Raw genomic sequence first — 23,389 nt, 5'->3', positions numbered from 1 at the left:
TACTCCAACCTGCAGGGCAAAATGGCTTTGAATCTTTCTTCAGGTTTACCTGCACAGTGAGATTTCATAAGGATTGTGCAGATGTCTTTTATATAAATGTTTCAAGTGTATGGAAATGGCTTTCAGGGTAAAGGTTGTAGCTGTAGCTGTGTTGGTCTAAAAGTGCAAGCAGTGCACTAGATGCAATATCTTTTATTAGACTAACTAGACAGTTGCAAAAAACAGTATTTATTTGTAAGCTTTCAGAGAACTGATTGCTTTATTTTTTTGCTCACGGGAATGTATCCAAGGAAGTAATTTTACTTCAGATGTCTTCAGAAGAGAAACTTCCACAATGCTTGGAATTGGACTTGGTACTGGTGAAGTCAAAGCAACTCTAGGGGCTGAGGGAGAACAGTTGTTCACAATTGGTAAGCCTGAGTTCAGATGATACAACTTGCTTTATGTTTTTGGAAGAATGGTGAGCTATATTATAGAGTTCTCAAGCTGCAGCTGTCATCTTGAGTTAATCCACTCAAGTTACTATGTTTAACATAGCTTCAAGTGAGTGGAGTAAGAGTGATGGCACTTGGAAACAATGGTTTGACTAGCATTAGAGTGATTAGACTAGCTAGAGCTTATAAGTTGTGAGCTTCTCTGTCCCTCGCAGTCCTTCTAGTCTGTCACCAGTGTTCAGACTTCTACCCCACTGCCCCTTTCCTCGGTTTAGGTACTTAAGAGCACAGAGAATAGTTAAGTTGATCTAGAGCCCTGATGCTCAACCTTTTGGACCTGTGGGCCAAATGAAACATATGGGGCCACTGCCCTGATACTGCCTCGTGCTGTTTGATCTAATGTGCAGACCCATGCTATCCAGCCTGCAGGGGTCCCCACAGGTACCAAAATTTGGCAGAACAGAGCTCCTGTGGGTCAGATGACATGATGCTGTTGTCTGGGAGTTGAGCACCCCTCATTAAGAGGCAGTCAGAGGTGGATTTCAGCACATCACACAAGTAGAGCCTTGAGCTTATACTGAAAACAACCCTCCTCCCCCTTTTTAATGGGGTAGGCAGAGGGTTTGCCATCTAAAGTAGGGATGCTCAACATGTTGGCGCCATGGGTTGGATGAATGGTGCACAGCCAGTCTAGGTGCCAGGATCAGGGCCCACGAGCTAGCATGCAGCGCCGCAGTGTATGGGGATTTCCATGTACCTATGTGGAGCCGTATAGGCCCTGTTGTCCCACAGACCAAGGGTTAAGCACCCCTAGTCTAAATGATAATTACTTGATCTTTAGCCGTTTGGAAACATACAGTAAAAAATTGAGGTCCCATTAAGGCTATTTTTAAGGAAGGCAAACTTACAGGTGAATTATTTTATGATCTTTTTATTCTCGGGCTACAACTGTCAGCTTGAGTTGATGCACTCAAGTTCCTCTATTTGACGTAGGGTTCAAGTGAGTAGAGTATTGCTGAAATTATGGTGAAGTTTTCCTTCTTCAAGGAGATCTTGTTAGAATCGTAGAAAATGAGGGATGGGAAGGACCTCAGGAGGTCATCTAGTTCAACCTCCTGCTCAAAGCAGGACTGTCCCCAACTAAATCATCCCAGCCAAAGCGCTGTCTAGCCAGGTCTTGAAATCTTCCAAGGATGGAGATTCTATAACCTCCCTGAGTAACCTGTTCCAGTGTTTTACTGTTTTTCTGGTGAGTTTTTCCCAGTATCTAACCTAAACTTTCCTTGCTGCAACTTGGGAAATTTCCTTCTGTGTGGTTTTTTTAAAAAAAAATCAAAACAAAAAGGCAAGTAAAGCTGACCTTCCTTTTAGTGGATCAACACGCACACCTTTCCAAATGAGAGATGTTTTGAGGCTTCAACAATATTCTCTCAAGATGGATTCAAGGGTGTGGCACTGAAAATAGAAACTTAAAGAAGTCTAAGAATATTTTTCCCCACCTTGTCTTGCCATTCCATCCCCCCAGGACCAGAAACTTACATATGTAAGTTATTTGGACCTCAAGTTCAAACCCTTCCCTCCCTTGCTGCCATACCTAACTGTACGGTAGTGAAAATGGGGATTTCCAGTGGAATAGTCCCTCTGTCTGTACTGGCTGTGACAATAGGCAGAATAAGTCAGAACTTCCGATTTTTATATCGGGAACTCTGTAGGCATTTTAGAAAACTGGTTTCTGTTTAAACCCAGAGAGGCTTACTGAAACTTAAGCCCAGACTTTTTCACCTGTTTATGTTCCAGCACGCCTGAAAATTGAAATAAAAGTAAAACATTAGTCAGCACTCACCTAAATTCCCCTTCCCTTAGGCCTGATCTCTCAAAATGGGATTCTGGCCTGTTATTAAGCTCTCTTCAAAGTTATTTTGTTTTGCTTCCAGAGCCTTCAGCAGTAGGGCAGGGCCAGTATGATCCTCCAAAAGGGAAAAAAAAAAGAAAAAAAAGAAAAAACCTCTGCCTTTCTAAGGATTTAGCACTCTTTCTATAGAAAAAAACTGAACATTCTTTGGAGCCAGGTTGCTGCTGCTGCTGCAGAAACAGGCAGGTCATCACTGCTGGAAAACCTTGGGGGTTGGAAGGAAAAGAACTTGCCATGGTGGGAAGGGAGGGGAGGTGCAAAAACCTTTGGGGTCTAAACAGAACAAAAAAGCAGATGGTTGCTTGTCAGCAAAGAAAACAAGCTACTGGGCCTTTCTCCACCTAGCAGGCAAGCTCCTTTAGCCAGAGCCAGTGCTGTGTGTGGTGCTCGGAGCTTGACTATGATCCTGGTCTGGACTGGCCCTAGATCCAGTTTGCAGTAATTGCATGTGGCATCCATACCAGGCAGCACATGCCCTAGACTGGCTCTGTGCTCTGTATGGGGCTGGGGCAGTGGGGCCTACTGCATGTGATGTGCAGGGCCTGTCTGAGACTGAGAGGCAGCACCACTGGCCAAATGATATGGCTACGTGGGGCATATCTGTCACCTTTATTCTGGAGGACTGTTAGACATTGGCCAGCTCTATTTTACATTTTTTGTCGTTAGTGTTCTCCTGGAAGCAGGGTATGGAACCATTCAAGCCATTTGGTTGCCTTCATCAGTATTGGAGATGTTATTATCTGATAGCTTTTACTTTTTGGGGGTGTCTTCTTAATAACTTTTTTTCCCCAAGTTTTATATAGGCTATTTGCTGTTCAGGAGATAACTGTGAAAGTCAGATACTCTGGATACAACATGAGTCATCTGAAGTTTTTCCTATAATCTAGGCTTTCCTATTACTAGGGACCTACCCAAATCATGACTTCATGAAATCCAGCATTTCCCATGTAATTGAATAAGTGCCTGCAAAATCCACCAGAGGGCAGGGGGATTTACTGAAAATTAAATGCTGGCTCCCTAGAGAAGGCTGTCTGTTGGCTGAAAAGCCTGGCTGATAACCAATCAATGGAAAGGGGCAGGGCTATATGATGGACAGCCCTTGCAACCAATTGGTGGCACGAGGGCCCTGCCACGATCAGCTTGTGAAAATGGCAGCTGGCCCCACAATCTCCCTGCAAAATTGACCAACTGCTGCCTCAAGTTGGATAGATCCCTTACATATTACAGCTCATCTTTTAGTCTTAAAGACTGGTTGCAGGGCAATTCAGAATTAGGCCAGTGGTTTTCAATATATGGCCCCTGGACCTCTGGGGTCTGCAGAAGATGACTATGAATAATCAAAAATATGTGAATACCCACAGTTACAATTCAAAGGGGTCCATACCTCTGTTCAGAATTTCCAAAGGGGTACAATAATGAAAAAAGGGTGCAAACCATTGGAATGGACTTACTGCCAACTAAAATAGGCTTGTATATGAACTTTACTGTTTTGCTGTGGTGTGCCTAGTATTTACCATTTCAGTTTGGAAAAATGAGTAGTGTTCTGATGTGGAAATGGTGCTGTCCTGGTATTTGCTTCCTGGAATGAAGATTTGCTTCAGTGGAACCTCTTTGAATTGTGTGCTTTTGAATGGTCCTTTCCCAAGTAAATAAAAATGCTGCCTCTGTTTCAAAATTATGGTATACAGCTGCTCTTTACCCTTCTTTGGAAAATAAAAGCTTGCCAGTGGTACACTATGAGGCAAGCTATCAGTATTATTAGTAGAAGCTGCTGAACTTAGTGCTAACTTAAACAGCTTATAAATGTTAATCACTTGGCAATATTGTTGGAGAGCCTCTCTGTGTCCTTTAGAGGCACTAGCTAATGTGTCACATTTTTCTCAGAAACTGGTGACATTTCTTGGAGATTCCAAATAGCGACTTCTTCAGTTGTTGCAATGAAATTATTAAATACACTTGAATCCATTCAGAATGGTGATCTTTTTAAATTATGCTTTTCACTAGAAGTGAGATTGTTTGATTCAGATGCATTTCAGTAGGCTTGGATTTGAATATGCAATAGAATGAGTAGCTAGTTCAACAGAATATACTGGTTACTTATGGGTTTGTTTTTGGAGGTCTCTTGCTACTCTTGCTCTAGTCTATCATAAACTAGATGTTTTTCCAGAATCGTGAACAATTAATGACTCTTTCTGTTGCTGCAGCAAAGTTGTCCTTCATACAGGTCTCACCAAGGAGTTGTCAAATGAGCAGGTGCTCCACGGTCTGCATTTTACATGTATTTGTGTCAGAGTAGGCCCATTTGATCATGTTTTGTTTTTGATCTTCTACTTTGTGCAGGTGGTTCAAGCATCACCATGTTGACCAGTCTGTATAGGTCTCTCTAGGGAGATCTTTTTGGGGTTCCAGGTCCATTTCAGGGCATCTGGTTGTGAATAATTTTTCTTCCCATAACCTCTATGTCTTGTTAGCCATTTGTGTCCAAGGGTACTACACTGATCACAAAACTTTCATGCTTTAAGCCATTTGGTTACTTCTGTGTTTCCCTAGAATGGATGCCTGGTGTCTTCTGCTGTGATCTTCCTTTTTGGCTTGCTACCTTTCTTCTGATATTGGGTGGTACAGTGTCAGCCAGTAAGTACAGGCTATCCTTTGGTGTTGGCTTAGACATCCTGTTTCATGATAACTTTTTAGAACTGGATCTAGTTTCCTGGCAAGAACTGATCACTGCTATACTGGGCATGGATGCTCTGCAATGGAGTAACACAAGGCAATAGCAGTAATTTGTAATTTAGTTGGGTTTGCTCCCCACCTTTGAAGTATGTTGTTGCAGGTGGTGACTTTTGCATTTTGTCGTCTTCTCTACATGTGATTTGAGGGTAAGTGTTTGGTGTAATGTAAGCCCCAAGTACACAGTGTTCAGATGATTAGTCAGCGGGTTTCCATCTTGAGTGATGTTTAATTTCCGTTTGGCTTCTCTGTGTTGTAGGTGAAATGCGGTGAAATGCTGTGACCTGAATCTTGGTTCGGTTGGCATGAAGCAGTTTTAGATTATTAGAATAAGAGAGGTTGCTCAGTGCATGTGTCACTCTGTTCTTGACAGTGGCAAAGCCATCCTCTTGTGATGTGATGCTTAGACTGTTAGCATATATGAAACACCTTGTCTTGCTCTGTATGGGTTGATCATTGGTTTATATGTTACAGGATCAGTGCTAACACATTTCCCTGAGGAAGGTTGTTTTGTTGTAGTCTCCAGCGACTGTGTCTTGCACAGTTCTACATAAAAATGGCTGCTTTTCAAAAGAGATGAAATTAACTGCACTAGATGGTAGTTGCGTGTCATATCATAGACTTTGGCAAGCAGGTTTCAGTGGTTGACTGTTGTATGCCACTCATAGGTCTACAAACACAGCACTTGTTATCATCCTTTTCTCAAATCGATCTTCTATATGCTAGGTGAGTATTTTATATTTGGCCAGTGCAGAACTTGCCTGGTCTGAATCCAGCTTGTTCTGGTATTAGATGTTGTTCTCAGTTACCCCTCACCTCCATATTAAATAAGACCTTTATAAAGCTTATAAAGATAGCACAGGAATGACTCTGGCCTGAAGTCATTTGGGCCAGAGGCAGGGTGGTTAAAAATCAACAGTTAAAAAAAATTTTAAAAAGGATTCTATATAAATATCTTAATTATATTTTTTGATTATTTTTAAAGATGCCTTTTTTAAAAAAAATATATAAAAATTTTAATTTTAAGATGCATTTAAAACCCTGGGTTATCATGGAATTATAATTAGAAGTTATAATCTCTATACTATTTTGAGACAACATATTCATGCAACCTTTTTTAGAAGGTTTATAAATAGGTCATAGGCCACGGGGTGTATATTAGGGGCCCAATCTTATGGGGTTCCCCGAGGTTCCTCTCTAGATTAGTAAAGATTAAAGAAAACCACTTTATTCAATGGAACTCTGCTCAGTCTATAACAGTATTTCTTAACCCATGGGTCATGACCTAAAAGTGAGTCACAAGATTTCAGATGGCCGAATGCTGCGGGTTGAGAAATGCTGATCCCAGGAAAGCATGGAGACTGCGGCAGGGCAGAGTGGCCGGGGGAAGAGGGTAGGGGAGAGCTGTGAGGCTGGATGCTCACGGGGGTGGGGTGGCCAGGAGATGCTGCTCAGGGGGTGAAAGAACTGTGGTGGGGCTGCCACAGGCCTCCCCTCCTCCTTCCTCCAGCTCATTCCCCTGCTGCCCACATGAGCTGCAGCCCTTGTGCTCTGGCCTGAGCAAAACAGGGGCAGCTGGGGGCCCCTCTGCAGGGATGGGGGGACAGGGAGCTGTGGATCAGGAGTAAAGGGCACCAGCAGGGCTGGGGGGTGGGGCTGGGAGCTGTGGGTCAGTAGCATGGTTGGAGGGGGAGGGGGAGCTGAGGGGCAGGGCCACTGTGGTCTGGGTTGGGACAGGCCATGAACCTTTGAAAATGGGTCCCGGTAGGAAAAAAGTTGAGAGCCGCTGGTCTAAAAGATCCCATTAAGTATCTCTGTGATGCTTAGTTTCACTTCTCAAACTCTGGATTTGTCTCTCCAGAAATCATTGGCAGATTAAGTTCTTTAGGTAGATGGGATTATCTTTTATTAGGCCATTTTTTTTGTTAGCTGGAAAAAATGTTCTTTGCAAGCTTTCAGGCATAGGGAGAGTTTGTCTTCAGAGATAACATCCTTGTTAAACAGCAGCATATGGAGATGAAAGATGACAGACCTGATTACCCACCCATCAGCCCTATTGTGTCTCTGTACATTTGTATACACACAGTCAGGCCCTTGCCTTTCTCTAAAAGTGCAAAGTTTCAAGAAGTTAAATGGATAAAGGATATCAAACAAAAAGAATGCACTTTTTTTAGAAAACAATGATTAAGTCAAGGCTTCCTGACCAAGTGATTTTTGTGATTTTAAATCTATTTGATTTAAATCAAATCCACCCTGGCCAGAGACATCCTTCCCTGGCTTTAACACAGCTATTATATGGGCTTGTTGCCATAGTTTGGATATTCTAAAGGTTGAACAACTGTTAAAAAGGCATAATACCCATAATACTAAATCTAATGGAAATCTGAAGTAAAGAAGACCTATGTGGTTCTCCTTGTTCTTCATTTCAGGCAGTCTAATAGCATTTTTTTTTAATTAACTTTACAAATACCGAGGCACCTTTCACATTTTTAGGTTGACTCAGGAAATATAAAATGTAAGGCTAATACAGAAATGTTAACTCTGCTTTCCACATTTCCTTAGCAAATGCTCGAACACCAATATATTAAGGTTGTCATCTAGCAAAACCTAAATGTGTGTGCATGACAAAGTACAGACACTCTTTCTCCCCCCCCCCCCCCCCCCCCCCCCCACACACACACACACACACACACCCAGTGTTTCTGTACAAAGAGTGCACTAAAGGGACCTGAACCTGATTAGAGTGACAGGTACTATTGTGGTGGTGTCTCAGATTTAAAAAAAAATGCTTCTGTAGCGACTAACCTTCAGTTTACTTTTTACATTCTTGGGGCAGGGAAGGGATGAGACATTTGAAAGGGGGTGGTAAAATGATCACCGGTGCACTAACTGGAGACACTGATGTCTTGTGTGACCACTTTAACTTCACCTTTATCTGAGCACTTAAATGTGTGCTACTAATTATTTTTACAAAGACCTTTTGCCTTCATGTGCTTGAAGGACTTACCCTTACTCTGGTGGGGAGTATGTCTATACTGGACAGGTGGATTGAGCACTTGGCACTAGACTAGAGCAAGGACAGTCAAGCTTTTTAATCTTCTAGCCATAAACCAAAATATTTATATGGGTGAGGACTATAGGACATGTGATTTTTGAGATATGCATACCCTAGAGCTGATGATCTGTGCTCTAGCACAGAGGATAATTTAATCGACGACTTAGAGGAAATGAGCAAGAATACCAAGTAATAAGCCGAGGATAAGTTTGGCATTTTTAATTACTGCAGTTTTGTTGTCCCTGCACTAGAAGTCTGAGCAATTGGGCTAGCTTAAACTGACCATGAGCATTTCTACAACAAATGCTACCTGTGTTTTCTGGGTCTAGGTCCTCGCTGTATATGGGCTCCCCTAAGGTTTTGTGTCCCATGGTTCTTTATACAGATCCTCTCACGTTCTGTCTTGGCCTGTGGCAGACCTCTTGGTTTTTTTGTGAAACTTGAGACCAAATGCAAGAGAACGATCATCATCACCTTGGGTGATCTTAACCTGTATCCACTGCATAGTGGGCAGATTCCAGGTTAAAGCAAAAAACAACTCATTTTTTAATATAGACTCCCAGCCATTTGGACGAGCATGGGTTTTTAAGTATAAATATACATTTATTTAGGTGTTTTAGGTATGGATTATCAAGGATTTGAACAAAAGTGTTGTCTTAGGCTGTGTTCTTACAACAGAGACAGCTATAAGATGGGGTTGATATTGCACTCCTTTTTTTTTTCTCCTTCTTCCAGGGGGTAAGACTTGCTTCTTAGACAGGTACTTGTGCGCTTTTGCTCAACTGTGTATTTCAGACCTCCTCTAGCTTGGATGTAAAGTCCCAGAGCCTGGGAAGATTGAATTAAACTTGGAACCATTTGAACACTCTTCAGAAAAGGGATTTAAAAACAAACAAACAAAAAAGAGTAGGGGACTTGGGCATTGCCCTCAAGACAAGGAGACGTAAGGCTATACGTGAGATCAAGATTTTAACTGTATTTGTGTAAAGGGTTGTAGAGAAAGCAGAATGTATGCACCGATCATAGAAAAGTCCTGGCTCCTTGAACTTGATGTGCAATTTTAGTTTCTAATTTTTAATAGTAAAAGCTGTTGACAATGTAAGCAGCACCTGAAATAGGTAAAAGAATGCACCAAGTTGGGAACATATGTGTTGAGCTATATAAACATTTTAGCTTTTACTTTTATTCCTTTTGGTCCCTTTTCTCAATTTGCAGTGTTCTTATGGTCTTTTAAAATATTTTTCTTTGCAGCTGTAGTGATAACCTATAATGTTGTTGTTTTAAGCTGCAGTCACAAGTTCTAAATGGGTATCTAGTTTCTTCCATGTTGTCCCTTTCCTCTCCCACACCATTACTTGACCCCTTCATCCCCCATATAGCTGAAGTTTAATTCCAGAAAATCTAGACTGTTTGGTTTTTTTAATTCAAGAAAAGTACATACTTATAAACATTCCAAACTTATTTTTAAATGTGTTTTTTTTTCTAGTTTTTAAAAAATGATTTGTGTGCGTTTCTCTGAAGACTACCTACATGTCAGTTTCAAGTGTGAGAATAATTGTTACTCAGCCAGAAAAATGATTTTTTGTTGTTGTTGTTGGAAAGTTTAACTCCTTCATTCCCTCAGCATGCACTCAAATAATAAAGGATTTTCCTTAAGCTTAATAGAATTGACTTTTGGGCATAAGCTAAGAATATATTTTTGAGCCCAGAAAAAGGAATTGCAATAGCTTTCATTCAGGAAACTTTAGCTATGGTGTGTGGCTTCAATCAAATGCAATGATATACTGACTTAAACTTCTCTGTGTTGTGTGTCGTCCCCCACCCCCCAGTTTTATTTAGGTTTTTGTTTTGTTTTTAAGTTTGAATGTAGAGTATTAGAAAAGGTCAAGTGATGCCATTGGTAAGGAACTGTCTGGTATAAATCAAGTTAAGTGACCACTTTTAGCAACAGATGTATATTTTTAATGAGCAGTCTTGTTATTGGTTTCTTCAGAGTTTAAAACATGGAATGGATGGGAGACTAATTCTCTCTTTACAAAGCTATACCTGGTCAGGTTTGAAGAAAAGCTTTTACTGTCCAAGTTCTATTCTTGAAATTTCCTTTACCAACTGGCTGAACTTTATTTCAATGAGTAACACAGAAGTGAGTCTAAATTATGAGCGTATAAAATGAGTAAATTGCTCTTTCATTTAATTGCAAGGTCCTGAATTCAGGGTTCTCTTCTCCTGCAGAAAAGTTCAGACACTCCCTAAGCAAAACTAGGGAGTTAAATGTATTGCATATATTGCTCAATTTTTAGTCGTTATTTGTGCTCAGTTGCTAAACTCTTATTCTGTCAAACCCTTGGATGCTTGACTAACAAATTAAGAGTAATTCCTGGCTGGTTGGGCAAGGAAGCATTTTGCCAATAGCAGCATCTTTTATACCGCTTGTGACTTTACATAGAATTAGAGGGACTCAGATTAGTTGGTGAGTAATCTTACAGGAAAAATTGAGGAGAAAAGCAAATGCAGAAGTGAACTGAACAAAAACTACTAAAGTTAATTAGGCGTTGCTGGTTTATCTATGGTGTCAAAATGGTCTTTGATATTAAAATGTATCCTATGTTCCTATTTTTCTGCAGATCTTCAAGTGCTGACCTTTCTGCTCCCTTTTAAGTTATTAACTTTTGCTGCTCTGTGAACACGTGAAGATGTCTCGCAGCCCAGATGCTAAGGAAGACCCTGTGGAATGCCCCCTTTGCATGGAGCCTCTGGAGATTGATGATATCAATTTCTTTCCTTGCACCTGTGGCTACCAAATCTGTCGCTTCTGTTGGCACCGTATCCGCACTGATGAGAATGGACTTTGTCCTGCTTGCAGAAAGGTAAATATCCTGGAATGACTACTTGCCTTGCAAGTGTCACAAGGGTCTTTCTTTGGGTTAGTACATAATACACATTTACATCGGAGAACTGCATTTCAGATCCATGGTTTAGATCAAAACCGAGCTGCTGATTTTGTTTGGAACCTGTGTTCATATTAAAACCCTTGCACAACTTTGATAACTCGGAACTGGATTAGCAGTGAAGGCTGTGTCAGGGCTGAAGCATGTTGGTATTCACAGAGCTGTTAAAGGAGAACTAATACTTTTGGGAATCTCGATTGTGGAGTACTGGCATAACTGTTTTATGACAGGTGATAAAGATTACAGCAGCTGGGTATGGCACAGTAGAAGTTGGGGTATGGTGGCAGAGCTGTATGGTGAGGGGAGTTTATAAAATACCTGCCTGTGCTGTGCCTGTGGGACCTAAGCTGCTAGTCCTTTGCTTTTTATGGATCTCAGACTGGGGGAAAAAATGTCTTATACCCCCAAAGCTTTTAAAAACCTGCCAGCCCTTGGTTGGAGTGCTTGATTGAAGATACTGCATATCTTGCACTCTTGCCCCAGAAGCTCAGAACTGTTCCTTTTTACGTACCATTTAAAAAAATTCATCCAGTCTCTCTACTTGCATCTCTTAACTGATGTTTTGGTTATCCTGCTACCTTGATAAACCCCTTCCTCTCTTCCCCATCTGAACCCCCTACCTGAACTTTAACTTCACTAACTTCCCGGTGTCCCAGGGCCACAATTGTAGCATCTGACTTGTTGCTCTCTCCCCTGCATGTAGTTTTTAGTTAAAATCCTGTTGCTTCCTTCTTTTTTCCACTTTACTCTTCCCTTTGTGTCCCCATCTCTGAAGTCATAGGTGGTGATTTCATCTCCAGTCTCTTTGCTTTGCTTCTCACCTTTTTCCCCCCTATTGAAACCCACCTGTTTGAAGTCCCTTTCCTCTTGATGTTTTTAAACATGACCCTATCTTCAGTGAATACTTTTGTTTGCTTTCTGTCTCTTACAACATCCAATTCCAGCTCCTTTTCTAGACCTTAAGTAATGTTGCTTTCCCTGAACCTCTGCACTAATTGCCACACTCTACCATAAGCACCATTAGTCCTTTTGCTGTGTGCCTGAGCCACCTGGTTGACACTAGGGAGATTGTACAAACCGGCAGTTGAGACCTTTCAAGAAAACCTGGAATGCACCACGTATAATGCCACATAAAATTATTACCAGTGATGCACAAAAACTGTGTGTACTGCTTTGAGTGTGACTTTCTGCAAGGAAGACCTGAGTAGTGTCATCAGCCACCAGAGCAGTCTCCACCAGTGCAATGTAAGTGCCAGCATGACAGTGTGAATAGTACAGCTGATTCCTTCTGCTACTTACGTGGTCTATTTAGATTTTAACTTCTCTACTCTGCTGGCTCAAGGGCAAGGGGGTTTTTGTGTGGTGTTTTTTGTTTGGTGTTTTTTTTTTCCTTGGAGTTCCTTTGCCTGCACATATCACTTCACACCTGGGATCTTACTGCATACTACTTCTCTCCAGCACTTATTTCTTTGATTTGCTCTGTTCTTGCAACCTGGATTTTGGAATCTCTTGAAAACATTGTAAAAATATGCCTCTAGTTGCTTCTAAGCAGACCTTGGGCACTTGTGAATATCTGGGATAACTATATTTGCTGAAGCTGAACACCGTAATTTGGAACATTTTGATGTTCGAGTAGGTGTTTCAATTTGTTGAGTTGGATATCGTTTTTTGGGAGAAAACAAATGGACTAAAGGAGCACTGCGCCAAGACTTTGGGCATAAAAAGCCCTTCTGAGGCAAAAAGGAGAAATGGTCATCCTTGTTATGAACCTACGCTGTTTTTTGGCATTCCTCTACCTATGGAACACAAGATAATTCAGACAGAACTGAGGCTGAGGTACCCACCAATTGGAATATTAAAGGGGCTTGATAAAAGAAGCTGAGGAGAACACTACCTCCAGGGCCCCCTGACATTAGTGATATAGACCAAGACCCATGTGTGCCAGAGACTGCCAAGATCAGTTTGGTCTCAAACTTCAGAGATGGTGGCAGCAGTGTGTTTGAAGTGTGTTTTTGAAGACAGCACTTTTGAAAAAGTGGGAGGACTTCCAGTCAAGGTATGTTGTATTCCTTTTGAGTTACTCAGTTTATATATGATCAGGATCTAGGGTAGAGTTTCCTGAGTTCATGTAAATGTTGTTATAAAATCAAATTGGGGTGAGGGCCTGTTGACGGTATAGACAGACATTGTTGTATAGTACCTTTTTATTGGCTGAAAAGCCCTTTATAAGGTGAGTTGAGATAGCTGTACCACATTGCCGGCTCTTCTACTGCAGCACTCTGCAGCTGTATTCCTTATGCCCCACATCTTTTAGAGGTTACCTTTTTGATGGTATTGTTTAGGTACCACTTCTTTACATCTGTCTGTGGATAGTTGTTCCAAAGGCTGAAGTACCCTGCAGACTGCACACAATAGCTAGTTGAGTAAATCTGCATGTGCTCATTCACTGTGGTAAGCAGGATAGCTTATTTAAAATTTCAAAATTCTCAAACATGGACAGTTCCCCCATAGTAGGATTATTGTAGCAAACTACATACTAGGTATTGTGCCCCCCAATATGTATGTCATACTTGTCCATACTCCAGGGCATGATGTGTGTAGTTTCATACTTGGTAGGGTCGGAAGGGACCTGAGCAGATCTAGTCCCACCTCCTGCCATGGCAGGAAAGAGTACTGGGGTCACATGATCTAGCCTCCTCTTAAAGACCCCCAGGGTAGGAGCCAGCACCACTTCTCTCAGAAGTTGGTTCCAGATCCTAGCCGCCCTGACAGTGAAGTAGCGCCTCCTGGTATCTAGCCTGAATCTACCCTCTGCCAGCTTCTGACTGTTATTTCTAGTCACTGCTGGTAGTGCTCGGGGGAATAGGGACTCTCCCAATGCCTGCTGGTCCCCCCTGACTAGTTTATAAATGGCCACTAGATCCCCCCTCCTCCTTCTCTTGTGGAGGCTGAACAGGTTCAGGTCCCGTAGCCTCTCCTCATAGGGCCTGCCCTGCTGCCCCCTGATCATGCGAGTGGCCTTCTCTGGGCCCTCTCCATGTTGTCCACATCCCTTCTGAAGTGTGGTGCCCAGAACTGGACGCAGTACTCCAACTGTGGCCTGACCAGTGTTGCATAGAGCAGGAGGATCACCTCTTTGGACCTGCTTGAGATGCATCTGTGGATGCATGACAAGGTGCGGTTGGCCTTCCTGACTGCATCCCTGCACTGCCAGCCCATGTTCATCTTGGCATCAGTAATGATTCCAAGATCCTTTTCTGCCTCTGCACTGATGAGAAGGGCGTTCCCCAACCTGTAGGTATGCTCCTGGTTCTTCCTCCGCAGGTGCATCACCTTGCACTTGTCAGTGTTGAAACCTATCCTGTTCTCATCCCCCCGCTCCTGTAAACTGTCTAGGTCTGATTGCAGCCTATTCCTCCCTCATGCCCACTTCTCCCCACATCTTAGTGTCATTTGCAAATTTGAACAGGGTGCTTTTTACCCCCTCGTCCAAGTCACTGATGAAGATGTTGAACAGTGCAGGCCCAAGGACTGAGCCCTGCAGAACCCCACTGCCCACATCCCTCTAGGTCGAATAAGACCCATCTACCACCACTCTCTGGGTGGGTCCCTCCAGCCAACTAGTGACCCATTTGACTGTGTAGGTGTTGATGCCACAGTCTCCTAATTTTTTTAATGAGAATGGGGTGAGAGATGGTGTCAAAGGCCTTCCTAAAGTCCAGAAAGACTACATCCACTGCTACCCCTGCATCTAAGGATTTGATGACCTGGTCATAGAAGGCCACCAGCTTGGTCTGACAGGACCTGCCTCTAATGAACCCATGTTGGTTGCCCCTAAACATAATCTCCCCTGCTGGCCCCTTGTGGACATGTGCCAGGATAATTCTCTCAAAAAGCTTACCCAGGATCAAGGTAAGACTGACTGGCCTATAGTTTCCTGGGTCATCCTTCCTCCCTTTTTTTGAAAATGGGAACCACACTGGCCCTTTTCCAGTCCTCTGGCACTACACCAGAGCACCATGAGTGCTTGTAAAGCCGTGCCAGGGGTCCTGCGATGACCTCAGCTAATTCCCTCAGCACTCTGGGGTGGAGATCGTCAGGACCAGCTGATTTTAAATATGTCCAGTCCCTCCAGAAGTTCCCTGACTAGGTCCTCACTGACCCTAGGCCTTGGTGCACTTCCCTTGGGTACTATGGGGGTCCTGGTCGGCGGGGGGGGGGTGACCCAGTCCCTGCTCAGAAAAATGGAGGCAAAGAAATTGTTAAATAGGTTAGCTTTACTGTAGTTCTCCCCTACTTTTGATTAGCTGCAGTCACCCTTTTGATTTTGCTTTTGTATGCAGTGCGTAATCAGTTTTCCACCAAAGAACTGTTAGTTTGGACTGAAGGTTCGTGGTGGAACCCAATCTCTCCAGTTCTGCTGGTGCCAGTCAGTCTGCATGGGACAGTAATCGAAAAGTTTCTTACTGGTAACTTAACTACAGAGGACTTGGAGGGGAATTGGTACCATAAAAATCTTTGCCAAGCTAAACTGATAATACTAATTAAGGATAATGCTAAGGTGGATTGATTTAAAGCAAAGATGTTAATTGTTTTGCATTTGTACTCATCTCCTGAAGGGTTGATTTGCCCTGAAACACTGACTTGCTACATGTATGTATACTGTCACTAAGGAAACTATTTTTGATAAACAGGAGGATATATGATTTGTGTACACTTTATTTGAGCAAATGCATAGCTCAACCTAACCTTCAGATTCTTGATTTTTACATTTTAGCCCATTGAAAGAAAGGGGTGCATCCTTCTCACCAGATAGTTGGTGAATGGTGCTTCTAGTTATGTCTGCCTTCTGAAGATGCCAGTGTGGTGGAGGACTCGGAAGCACTGTACAGCTGCAAATGCAAGTCACAAAGTGGGGCTGGACTCATCAACAAAAAATTTCCCAAGCACCCTGGGGGTGGGAATGGGGAAAGGGTATAGCAGTCTGACCACCATCATCTTTACCTTGTTTGGATTTGGATTCTGCTTCAGTTGGTTCACCCACACCCAATTATCAGTTGCAGCCAGGAACTGGGTGTGATTAAAAAAACTACAACATGATATACTTCTTACCTACTAAATCTCTTGCTTATGATGTGTATCATACTTCCTTTTGGAAGGGAAACTTGAATTCAGTTAAAATGCACTTACAGTGCTTTAAAAATAGTTTGTTTAACCCCCCTCCCCCCCCCCCAAAAAAAAACCCCAAAACCAAACCTGATATAAAAATATCATGAATTATGTGGGATAAATTCAAGACTATTGAAACTGAACTAAAGGAAGTATTTTCTGTGGCTAGTGCATTGAACTGACTTGCTTCTGGTCCACAGGTCCTCCCAAGATTTTACAACCAATAGACCTAAACCTCACACAATCTTTGTTTTTTTTATTTATAAGTTGGAAAGCAGATGGCATTTTCATTTCTCATGCGGCTTCTTTATTTTGACCTAAAGGCTGAACTAGTTGAACAAGTTTAAACTGAAAAAATGGTTTGTACTTTGCAACTCAAGCTTTAGTTGCAAGACGGTGGTTGAGTATTTCAGTAAGCTCTAGTTCCGAGTTCCTTAGCCAGTGATTTGCATGAGTTCAGTGGCTTGTATTTCCTCTTTTAGAGGAAATCAAGCTTTCCGGATCAAGAACTACAGTTGATCTGAGCCGGCAATGAGATTAGACCCTGGTGGGTATTCATGGAACCTCTCTTGATACGTTCTGCCCTTTCCTAGTAGGGGTTTCCAGAGTGGTGGTGGGTGAGTGGCAAGCTCTATTACTCCTCCTGACCTTTTTACTTTGTGGCCACTTTTGTTCAATGTGTATATAAGGCTGCTTGATGAGGTTTGTTTTGGGATTTGGAGTGAGGTGTCATCAGTATGCTGATGACACCCAAGTCTCTTTTTATTCTAATCAGAGTCCTTCAGTCTGTCTTTTCCCAGTGCCTGGTTGCAACTGAGGATTGGATGTGGGTGAACTAATTAAAGGTGAATCTAGACAAGATAAAGATTATGGTGGTGTATGCAGGCTGCTTAACTGGGGGTAGGAGTATGGGAATTGAGACATTTTATCACTGATGGGATCCAGCCTCCCCTTGTAACTCAGGTTTGCAGTTGTGTGGTATTCCTGGATCTTCTGCTGCGCTTGGATCTTCAGATGGCAGCCATGTTTAGGAGTACCTTTCACCAACTTGAGAATGCTGCATGACTTTCTTTCAGATTTTGTATCTAGTCACTCAGCCATGTTTTTTGCAACCTTGAGGCTAGACTACTGCAACATGCTCTCTGTGGGGCTGCACTTGATGACTATCTGGAAGTTTACAGCTGGTGCAGAACATAACAATCTGCTTTCTGAAAGAGGTGGGTTGCTAGGAGCACGTAACTCCAGTGCTCCAGAGTCTGCATTGGCTTCTGATAGCTTTCAAGGTGCTATTCACTTTGTTCCAGGGGTGCAACTCAAGGTGCTGGTTTTGACCTAAAGGTCCTAAATGCACTTAACCCTTCTGTATGGTAAGGCCATTTGTTGTCGTTCCTGTTCAGTGTGTATACAAAACTGCTTGGTGAGATTTGTATACATCTTTGGAGTGAGGTGCCTTCAGTATGCTGATGACACCCAGCTCTATCTTTCTAATTTTTTTTTCTGGAAAGAGACTTGGGTCCTAATATGGCTCAACCGTTTCCTTTTTGCCTTAGCTTGATGCCCTAAAGTCAGCTAAGAACAATCTCCTGCAAATACCATTGATGTGTACCTAGTTCATAGGCAAATCTAGGATTGGGGCACATACCCAGTGAAGAGAGCTTGGGTTGCATATGTGCTATACAGCCGAATGGGAGGTGGCTGCAGCCCCTTGCTGTGATCCTGGATGCAAGTGATCTCTCAACAACTTCTTCTGGGAGCTCTACCTGTGATCTCTGGGTTCTGCCCAGGATCCCTGCTTTTCAAGGAGGCATGTCTCCTTCCCCTCCTCCCCGCCAGCTTTCAACAGCAGGCAGAGGAGGAGGTCAGATGAACACTCACAGCACTGAGCCTCAGGCTGCATGAAAGCTGTATATTGCTGCTGGCTGCTCTTCCCTTCCTTTTCCCTGCTACTGAATTTGGGCTAGGGAGAAAGGAGGGGAGGACTGAAGAGTGCCAGAGTCCTTGCATGTCTGCCCCAACCAGTGGTGAGTTCATGGAGCTCACAGCACATGTGGAGCTCCCAGCAAGAATGTGCTGACCTGCAGGTGAACTGTGAGAGCTCCCAGTGCATGCAGTGCACAGCCAAAGGGTTGCATGGCTGCACCACCCCACCCCTGGGTCCACTCCAGGCCAAGTTCCCTTGAGGAAATAATAGTTTGACAGGTATTTCTTAGTTTCCCCTGAGTCTGCAAAATGCGTCATCTCCTTCTCTCTCCCCTTTTCTTGAGGCCCACCACAGTTCAAGCCTGGACATCTTGCAGAAACATTATAGGACCTTCCTGTGTGGTCAGGCATTTAACAAGATATACTAAGCAGGGATACTGGGAGTTTTTATCTCATTCTGCCTGCTTTGTAAGTTTTGTCTCGTACTGTAAGCTTCCCTTGGCCTTTGCTGGGAAGCATGGCATATAAATCTAATAAATGATTATTAGATTGTAGCAAATTCAGGCCTAAACATACTTTGTCACTTAACTGTTAAACTTTAGGCTTATTTAACAAATAAAAACTTAAATCACTTTTCTACTCTGCTGGACCCCACCTGGTGTTCCATGAGTGCTGTTATACATGGAAATAAGCTATATGATTATCAGTCCTCCCCACTTTTTTCTCTTGAAGGCTTTTCTTTCCACTGACAGAACCTTCTGTGCAAAACTAGGCACAGGCAAATACAGTAGGTATTCCTTGTCAGTTGCTTGATAAAGAACACAACTCAAGCTCTGTCCCTTCATTACCTGAACATCTCCATAACAAATGTAAAATCTGGAAAACGATGGACAGTTCATCCTTATTTCAATTTCATGATAAATTGCCTCATTTGTGACGACCGTGGCATTCAGAAATAAACAAAATCATTATTCTGATGGCATCCCTTTTATGTGAAGTGTACCATGTACTTTTATATAAGCTTATTGACCTTTTCTGTATATTCTTTTTTATTTCAGGGACAAGTCTGCGCTAAGGCAAAAACTGGGAAATGCTGGCACATCCATCACATGGAAGGAATGTGTCCATGCATCTGGGAATGCAAGAATCAGAGTACCTGATATCCCAGGGCAAGAAATAGAGAAATGAGATCCACTTTCAACATTTAGAAAAAATGAGGAGGGAAACCCCCTCCCCTCAAATTTTGAAGGAGAACAAACTCCCCACCCCCCCCACCCCACCCCCCAAAAACAAATGTAGGCAAAAGGGCAAAGAAGCCAGGCCAGGCTACAGACAGCAATAAAGAAATAGAACAAGGGCAAAAGTTCACTGTAGACTACTGATGGAGTCATGTGGGACCAAGAGCAACTTGCACAGTTAGCCCACATCTTAGTGTAAAACAATCTGGCTTGTGGTTTTGGCTCCTTAGTATTGCATTATTTTTTTTTTTCCCCTGCTGCTGACTCCCACGGTTTGTGCTAAAATTGATTTACATAACTCCTGTTTCACTTATGCCTGCTGAACTCTACTTCTGGCATCACTACTTTATCTCAGTAGCCTCCTGCATCCAGAGGCACATACAAACTACTTTTTTTATGATCTCAAACCAGAGTAAAGAATCACCAATAATGGAGTAAGCTGCTAACATTTCGGTGGCTTGGCCTAGTTGTCTGGTTGTGCATCACTTGGTGCAACAACTTGTGGGGTTTCTTTGCCCCCTTCTTGCTTTTATAAATGTAGGTACAATACAGGCAGGAAATATGAAAGCATGCAAGACAGCAGTTGTATAGTCAACAGAGTTCCATTTTGCTTTGTCTTCCTACCATCATCCTGCAGATCCTAGGTCTAAATTTGAACTGCCAAATTATAGCTGTGTAATTGGCATATGGTTTCATGACCCATGGAAAAAACTGGTACCAAAATATATTTTAAGCATGAGGAACAGTTCATTTCATTTGCTGTAGAATAGAAACTGCCAAAGGATAGAATTTAAGATTTGGGATTTGTGTTCTTTGGCCCCTCATTCCAGCTTGCATCTCAGCAGACTGCACATGCATCCCCTTAAAGGCTCTCATACCCATAGAGTCATTGTCCTTTCTTGTTGTTTCTGGTTTTGGTTAGGCACACATGGGTTCACCTGTATCCTTGCAATGTAGGAAACCCAGTCGGTCAAATTTAACCAGTGGTTTGGGTGTTTGCTACAATAATCGTATGCCCATGAAATGTAATATATCTGTTGTTAAACAGCATTTGCTGAGAACTAACAGTTCCCTTGTTCTTAAAAGTTGCTATGCATGGCAGCCAGCTTCCACAGCAATAGCTACTCTTATTTTCCTGTAGTGACTGGAGCTTTAATTCAGATGGTCTGGTTCTGGCAATAGTGGTATAGAACTTCTTTTTTCCTGCTTAGTTCTGCAGTTAATTACACATCCAGTATCTCTTAACAGCTCCCGTATCAATCCGTAATCATGTTTGCTCTTTAGGGATCAAAAACAAATTTTGAAGTAACATGAAGATCTGGAAACTTTTGATTATGGTGAGAGAACAGAGCCTCTGGCACATGGATTACACCAACCTATTTTTATTCTGACTTATTTTTATTCCAGCAGTCTTTTCTGCCCAGAGCAGGGGGGCTGGACCTGATGATCTCACAAGGTCCCTTCCAGCCCTAAACCTCTGAATCGAATGCATTACATAACTAGAATAGTCCCCACTAATTTTTTGGGGTTACCTGGGATGCTTGATTGTTAATATTCATGATCTCAGTTGAAAAGTCTGTCAATCACTGAACAAAACTCAGTGTTCTGCTTTTCATTTGAAAATGTGCTGTAGGTAGGAAGCTGGGAAGTTTTTGTTTCCTGCTGTTACTCCCTTGCATTTGTGGATGGCCTCTTTAGTCTCCGTATCCCACTACTTAATTCCCTTTATAACCTTTTGAGATGCATACTCAAAGTGCAGCACACCCAAAACACTTGACTAGTACCATGCTAAAACTTCAGGAGGAGTACTGCACTTGAGAGGTTGTACAGACACTGCCTGATTACTTAACTCTACAGCAGTCAGGTTACATTTTCAATGCTGTAGTTATCTAGTTCAAATCCAGTTTTCCTTCTATTCTTGCTTCAGAACTGAGTTCTCATTTTCTTTCTCTAACAAACATCCTGTCCAAAGTTTCCCCCCTAAAACCATAAAGTTACCTATAATTTATTTTCCGTTGATGATTTTGTACATGGGTGAAGAGTTCCGTATCAGAGTTTCTTGCTATCTGTGGCATGTCATACAAGTTGAGTGTTTATATACAATAATGAAAAGGTTATCAATATGTGTGGTGAAACCTAAACATATACTAAGTATGTGTATATGACTAAATCTCAGTCTCCGTGTCCTTGCTAAAATGGGTTATGGCATATAGTTCAGTAGTTCAAGTGAAGTCTGCATAAAGGATTGAATGGTTCCTGGGTTTAAAAAAACATTTTTAAACTGGTGTTGTATTATTATTTTTTTAATACAAATTATTGTTCCCAAGGGTAGTTCAAGACAGAATTATGTTCCTAAGCAAGGACTTGAATGTATCTCTTAGTTCATGTTACTGAGATGTTTATACTTCTAAACTCCTGTTTATGGCAATAAACTCATTCCTGAGAGTTTGGTAGTGTTGAAAGGTTGGATATATACCATCTGATTTTTTTTAGTCAACTCTATTCTATAGATTTACCTCCCCTTACCTTTATGCTGCACTAGAGACTCAATATTATTTGAGAATAAAGATAGTAAAAACTTAAACTGGGCTTTTCCTGTTCTGACTTGGAAGCCGGTCTTGATTTATAGGAGGTTGTGCTTATGAGTTTATCAGGATTTAAGAAAATATTTCACTGCTGTGGGAGGGACAGGGAGGATGTGTGAGAGCAAAGTGTATACTTTCAGTGTGAACCTGGAGTCAGCTCTGCCTAGTGGATTAGATTGCTTTAGACCAGTGGTCTCCAAAGTGGGGTGCACAAGACAATCCATTGGGGTACGGGAAGAAAATATTAGAACTTATATTTATATAAATATACATATTGGGGGTGTGTGCTCAAAAATTTTTTGCTGATAGGGGTGTGCAATCAAAGAAATTTGGAGACCACTGCTTTAGACCAACAGACAGTCAGTGCAGTGTGGCCATTCCTAATTAAAACTAGTGTTCTGCTACTAGCGCAAGTAAATATCTGATCTCTCAGAGGAAGGTTGTATTCTGTTAGTGTACCTAGTTAGTTGAGCTTGATGTATATTTGTATGGGTGGAGAATTACTGGATTTTTCAGAAAGCTTAAAAATTTTCTTTACCTAAGGCACCTGGCAAACATTATTACACTTGTTAATTGCATCTTAAATAGTAACTTGACCACAAATTCAGGCAATAAATGATGCTACAGTTACTCTACAAAATGTGTCATTTTTTGGCTAGTTTCCATCACACCTTAAATTGAATGTCTAGCACGGTCCCCTGCTGTAATGCCGATTTGTATGGTAGGGCTTAGTTGACAGCTCTCCCAGCCCCAAGATTGCACTGGAGTCTCTATTTGGCTCTAATATGGTCCCAGGGCTAAAATGAACAGTCAGCTGGCTTATGGGTCCCAGTGCTGGGACTGCACCAGTTCACCAGGCACCTGGCTTTCTTTCAATGTATTGATGTAGGGCAGTGGTCTCCAATGTTTTTAAGTAGGAGATCACCTTTTGGCATTTAAAAGCAACCCAAGATCTACCAAGCTGCTCCCCAATTTGCACCTTCCCCCCTCCCATGTAGTAGGTAAATCTGTGAGGAGGGAAGGGGGTGGGGTGCAGATTGAGGCAGAGGAAGAAATTTATTTGAGGGTGCACCTCCCCAGCAGGTAAGTCCCACTTGGCCCGGGCCCCACTCAACTTACCCCTGCTTCTGCCTCTGCAGCACTGTCCCTCACCACGGGGGGCCTCAGTCTAGCCCCAGACCCTTTCCTCCCTCATGGACTGGCTTTCTAGGCTGGGGCATACGCATGCATGTGGGCACTCAGCCCCCCACCCCAGCCTCAGATCAACTTCAAGAGGCTCTGAGATCTATTGGTGAATCGAGATCCATTGGCTGGTGACCACTGATATAGGGAGAGACTGGGTTTGTTATCCTGGGCTCACCCTGCACTGGCAACCTCAGGTGGCAGCCTCAGAGGGAA

General features: G+C 42.5%; 1 protein-coding gene across 8 annotated transcripts in view; it reads left to right on the top strand.

Moving 5' to 3' along the window:
- The window catches only part of CNOT4 (CCR4-NOT transcription complex subunit 4), a 121,466-nt gene that overhangs the window by 44,914 nt on the left and 53,163 nt on the right, over positions 1-23,389 (top strand). For 7 of the 8 annotated variants that reach the window (XM_090042815.1, XM_090042817.1, XM_090042814.1 and 4 more), the window contains exon 2: positions 10,756-10,998. In XM_090042815.1, the coding sequence (XP_089898941.1) occupies positions 10,825-10,998 (174 nt within the window). In that variant the 5' untranslated portion in view covers positions 10,756-10,824. The other variant, XM_090042816.1, reaches the window with a different exon arrangement.

The sequence above is a fragment of the Crocodylus siamensis genome, chromosome 4, assembly GCF_052110815.1.
Source record: "Crocodylus siamensis isolate JL-2025a chromosome 4, ASM5211081v1, whole genome shotgun sequence".
Lineage (NCBI taxonomy): Eukaryota > Metazoa > Chordata > Crocodylia > Crocodylidae > Crocodylus > Crocodylus siamensis.
Note: the sequence above shows the minus strand (reverse complement) of the source record. Positions and strands in the feature narration are given on the sequence as shown.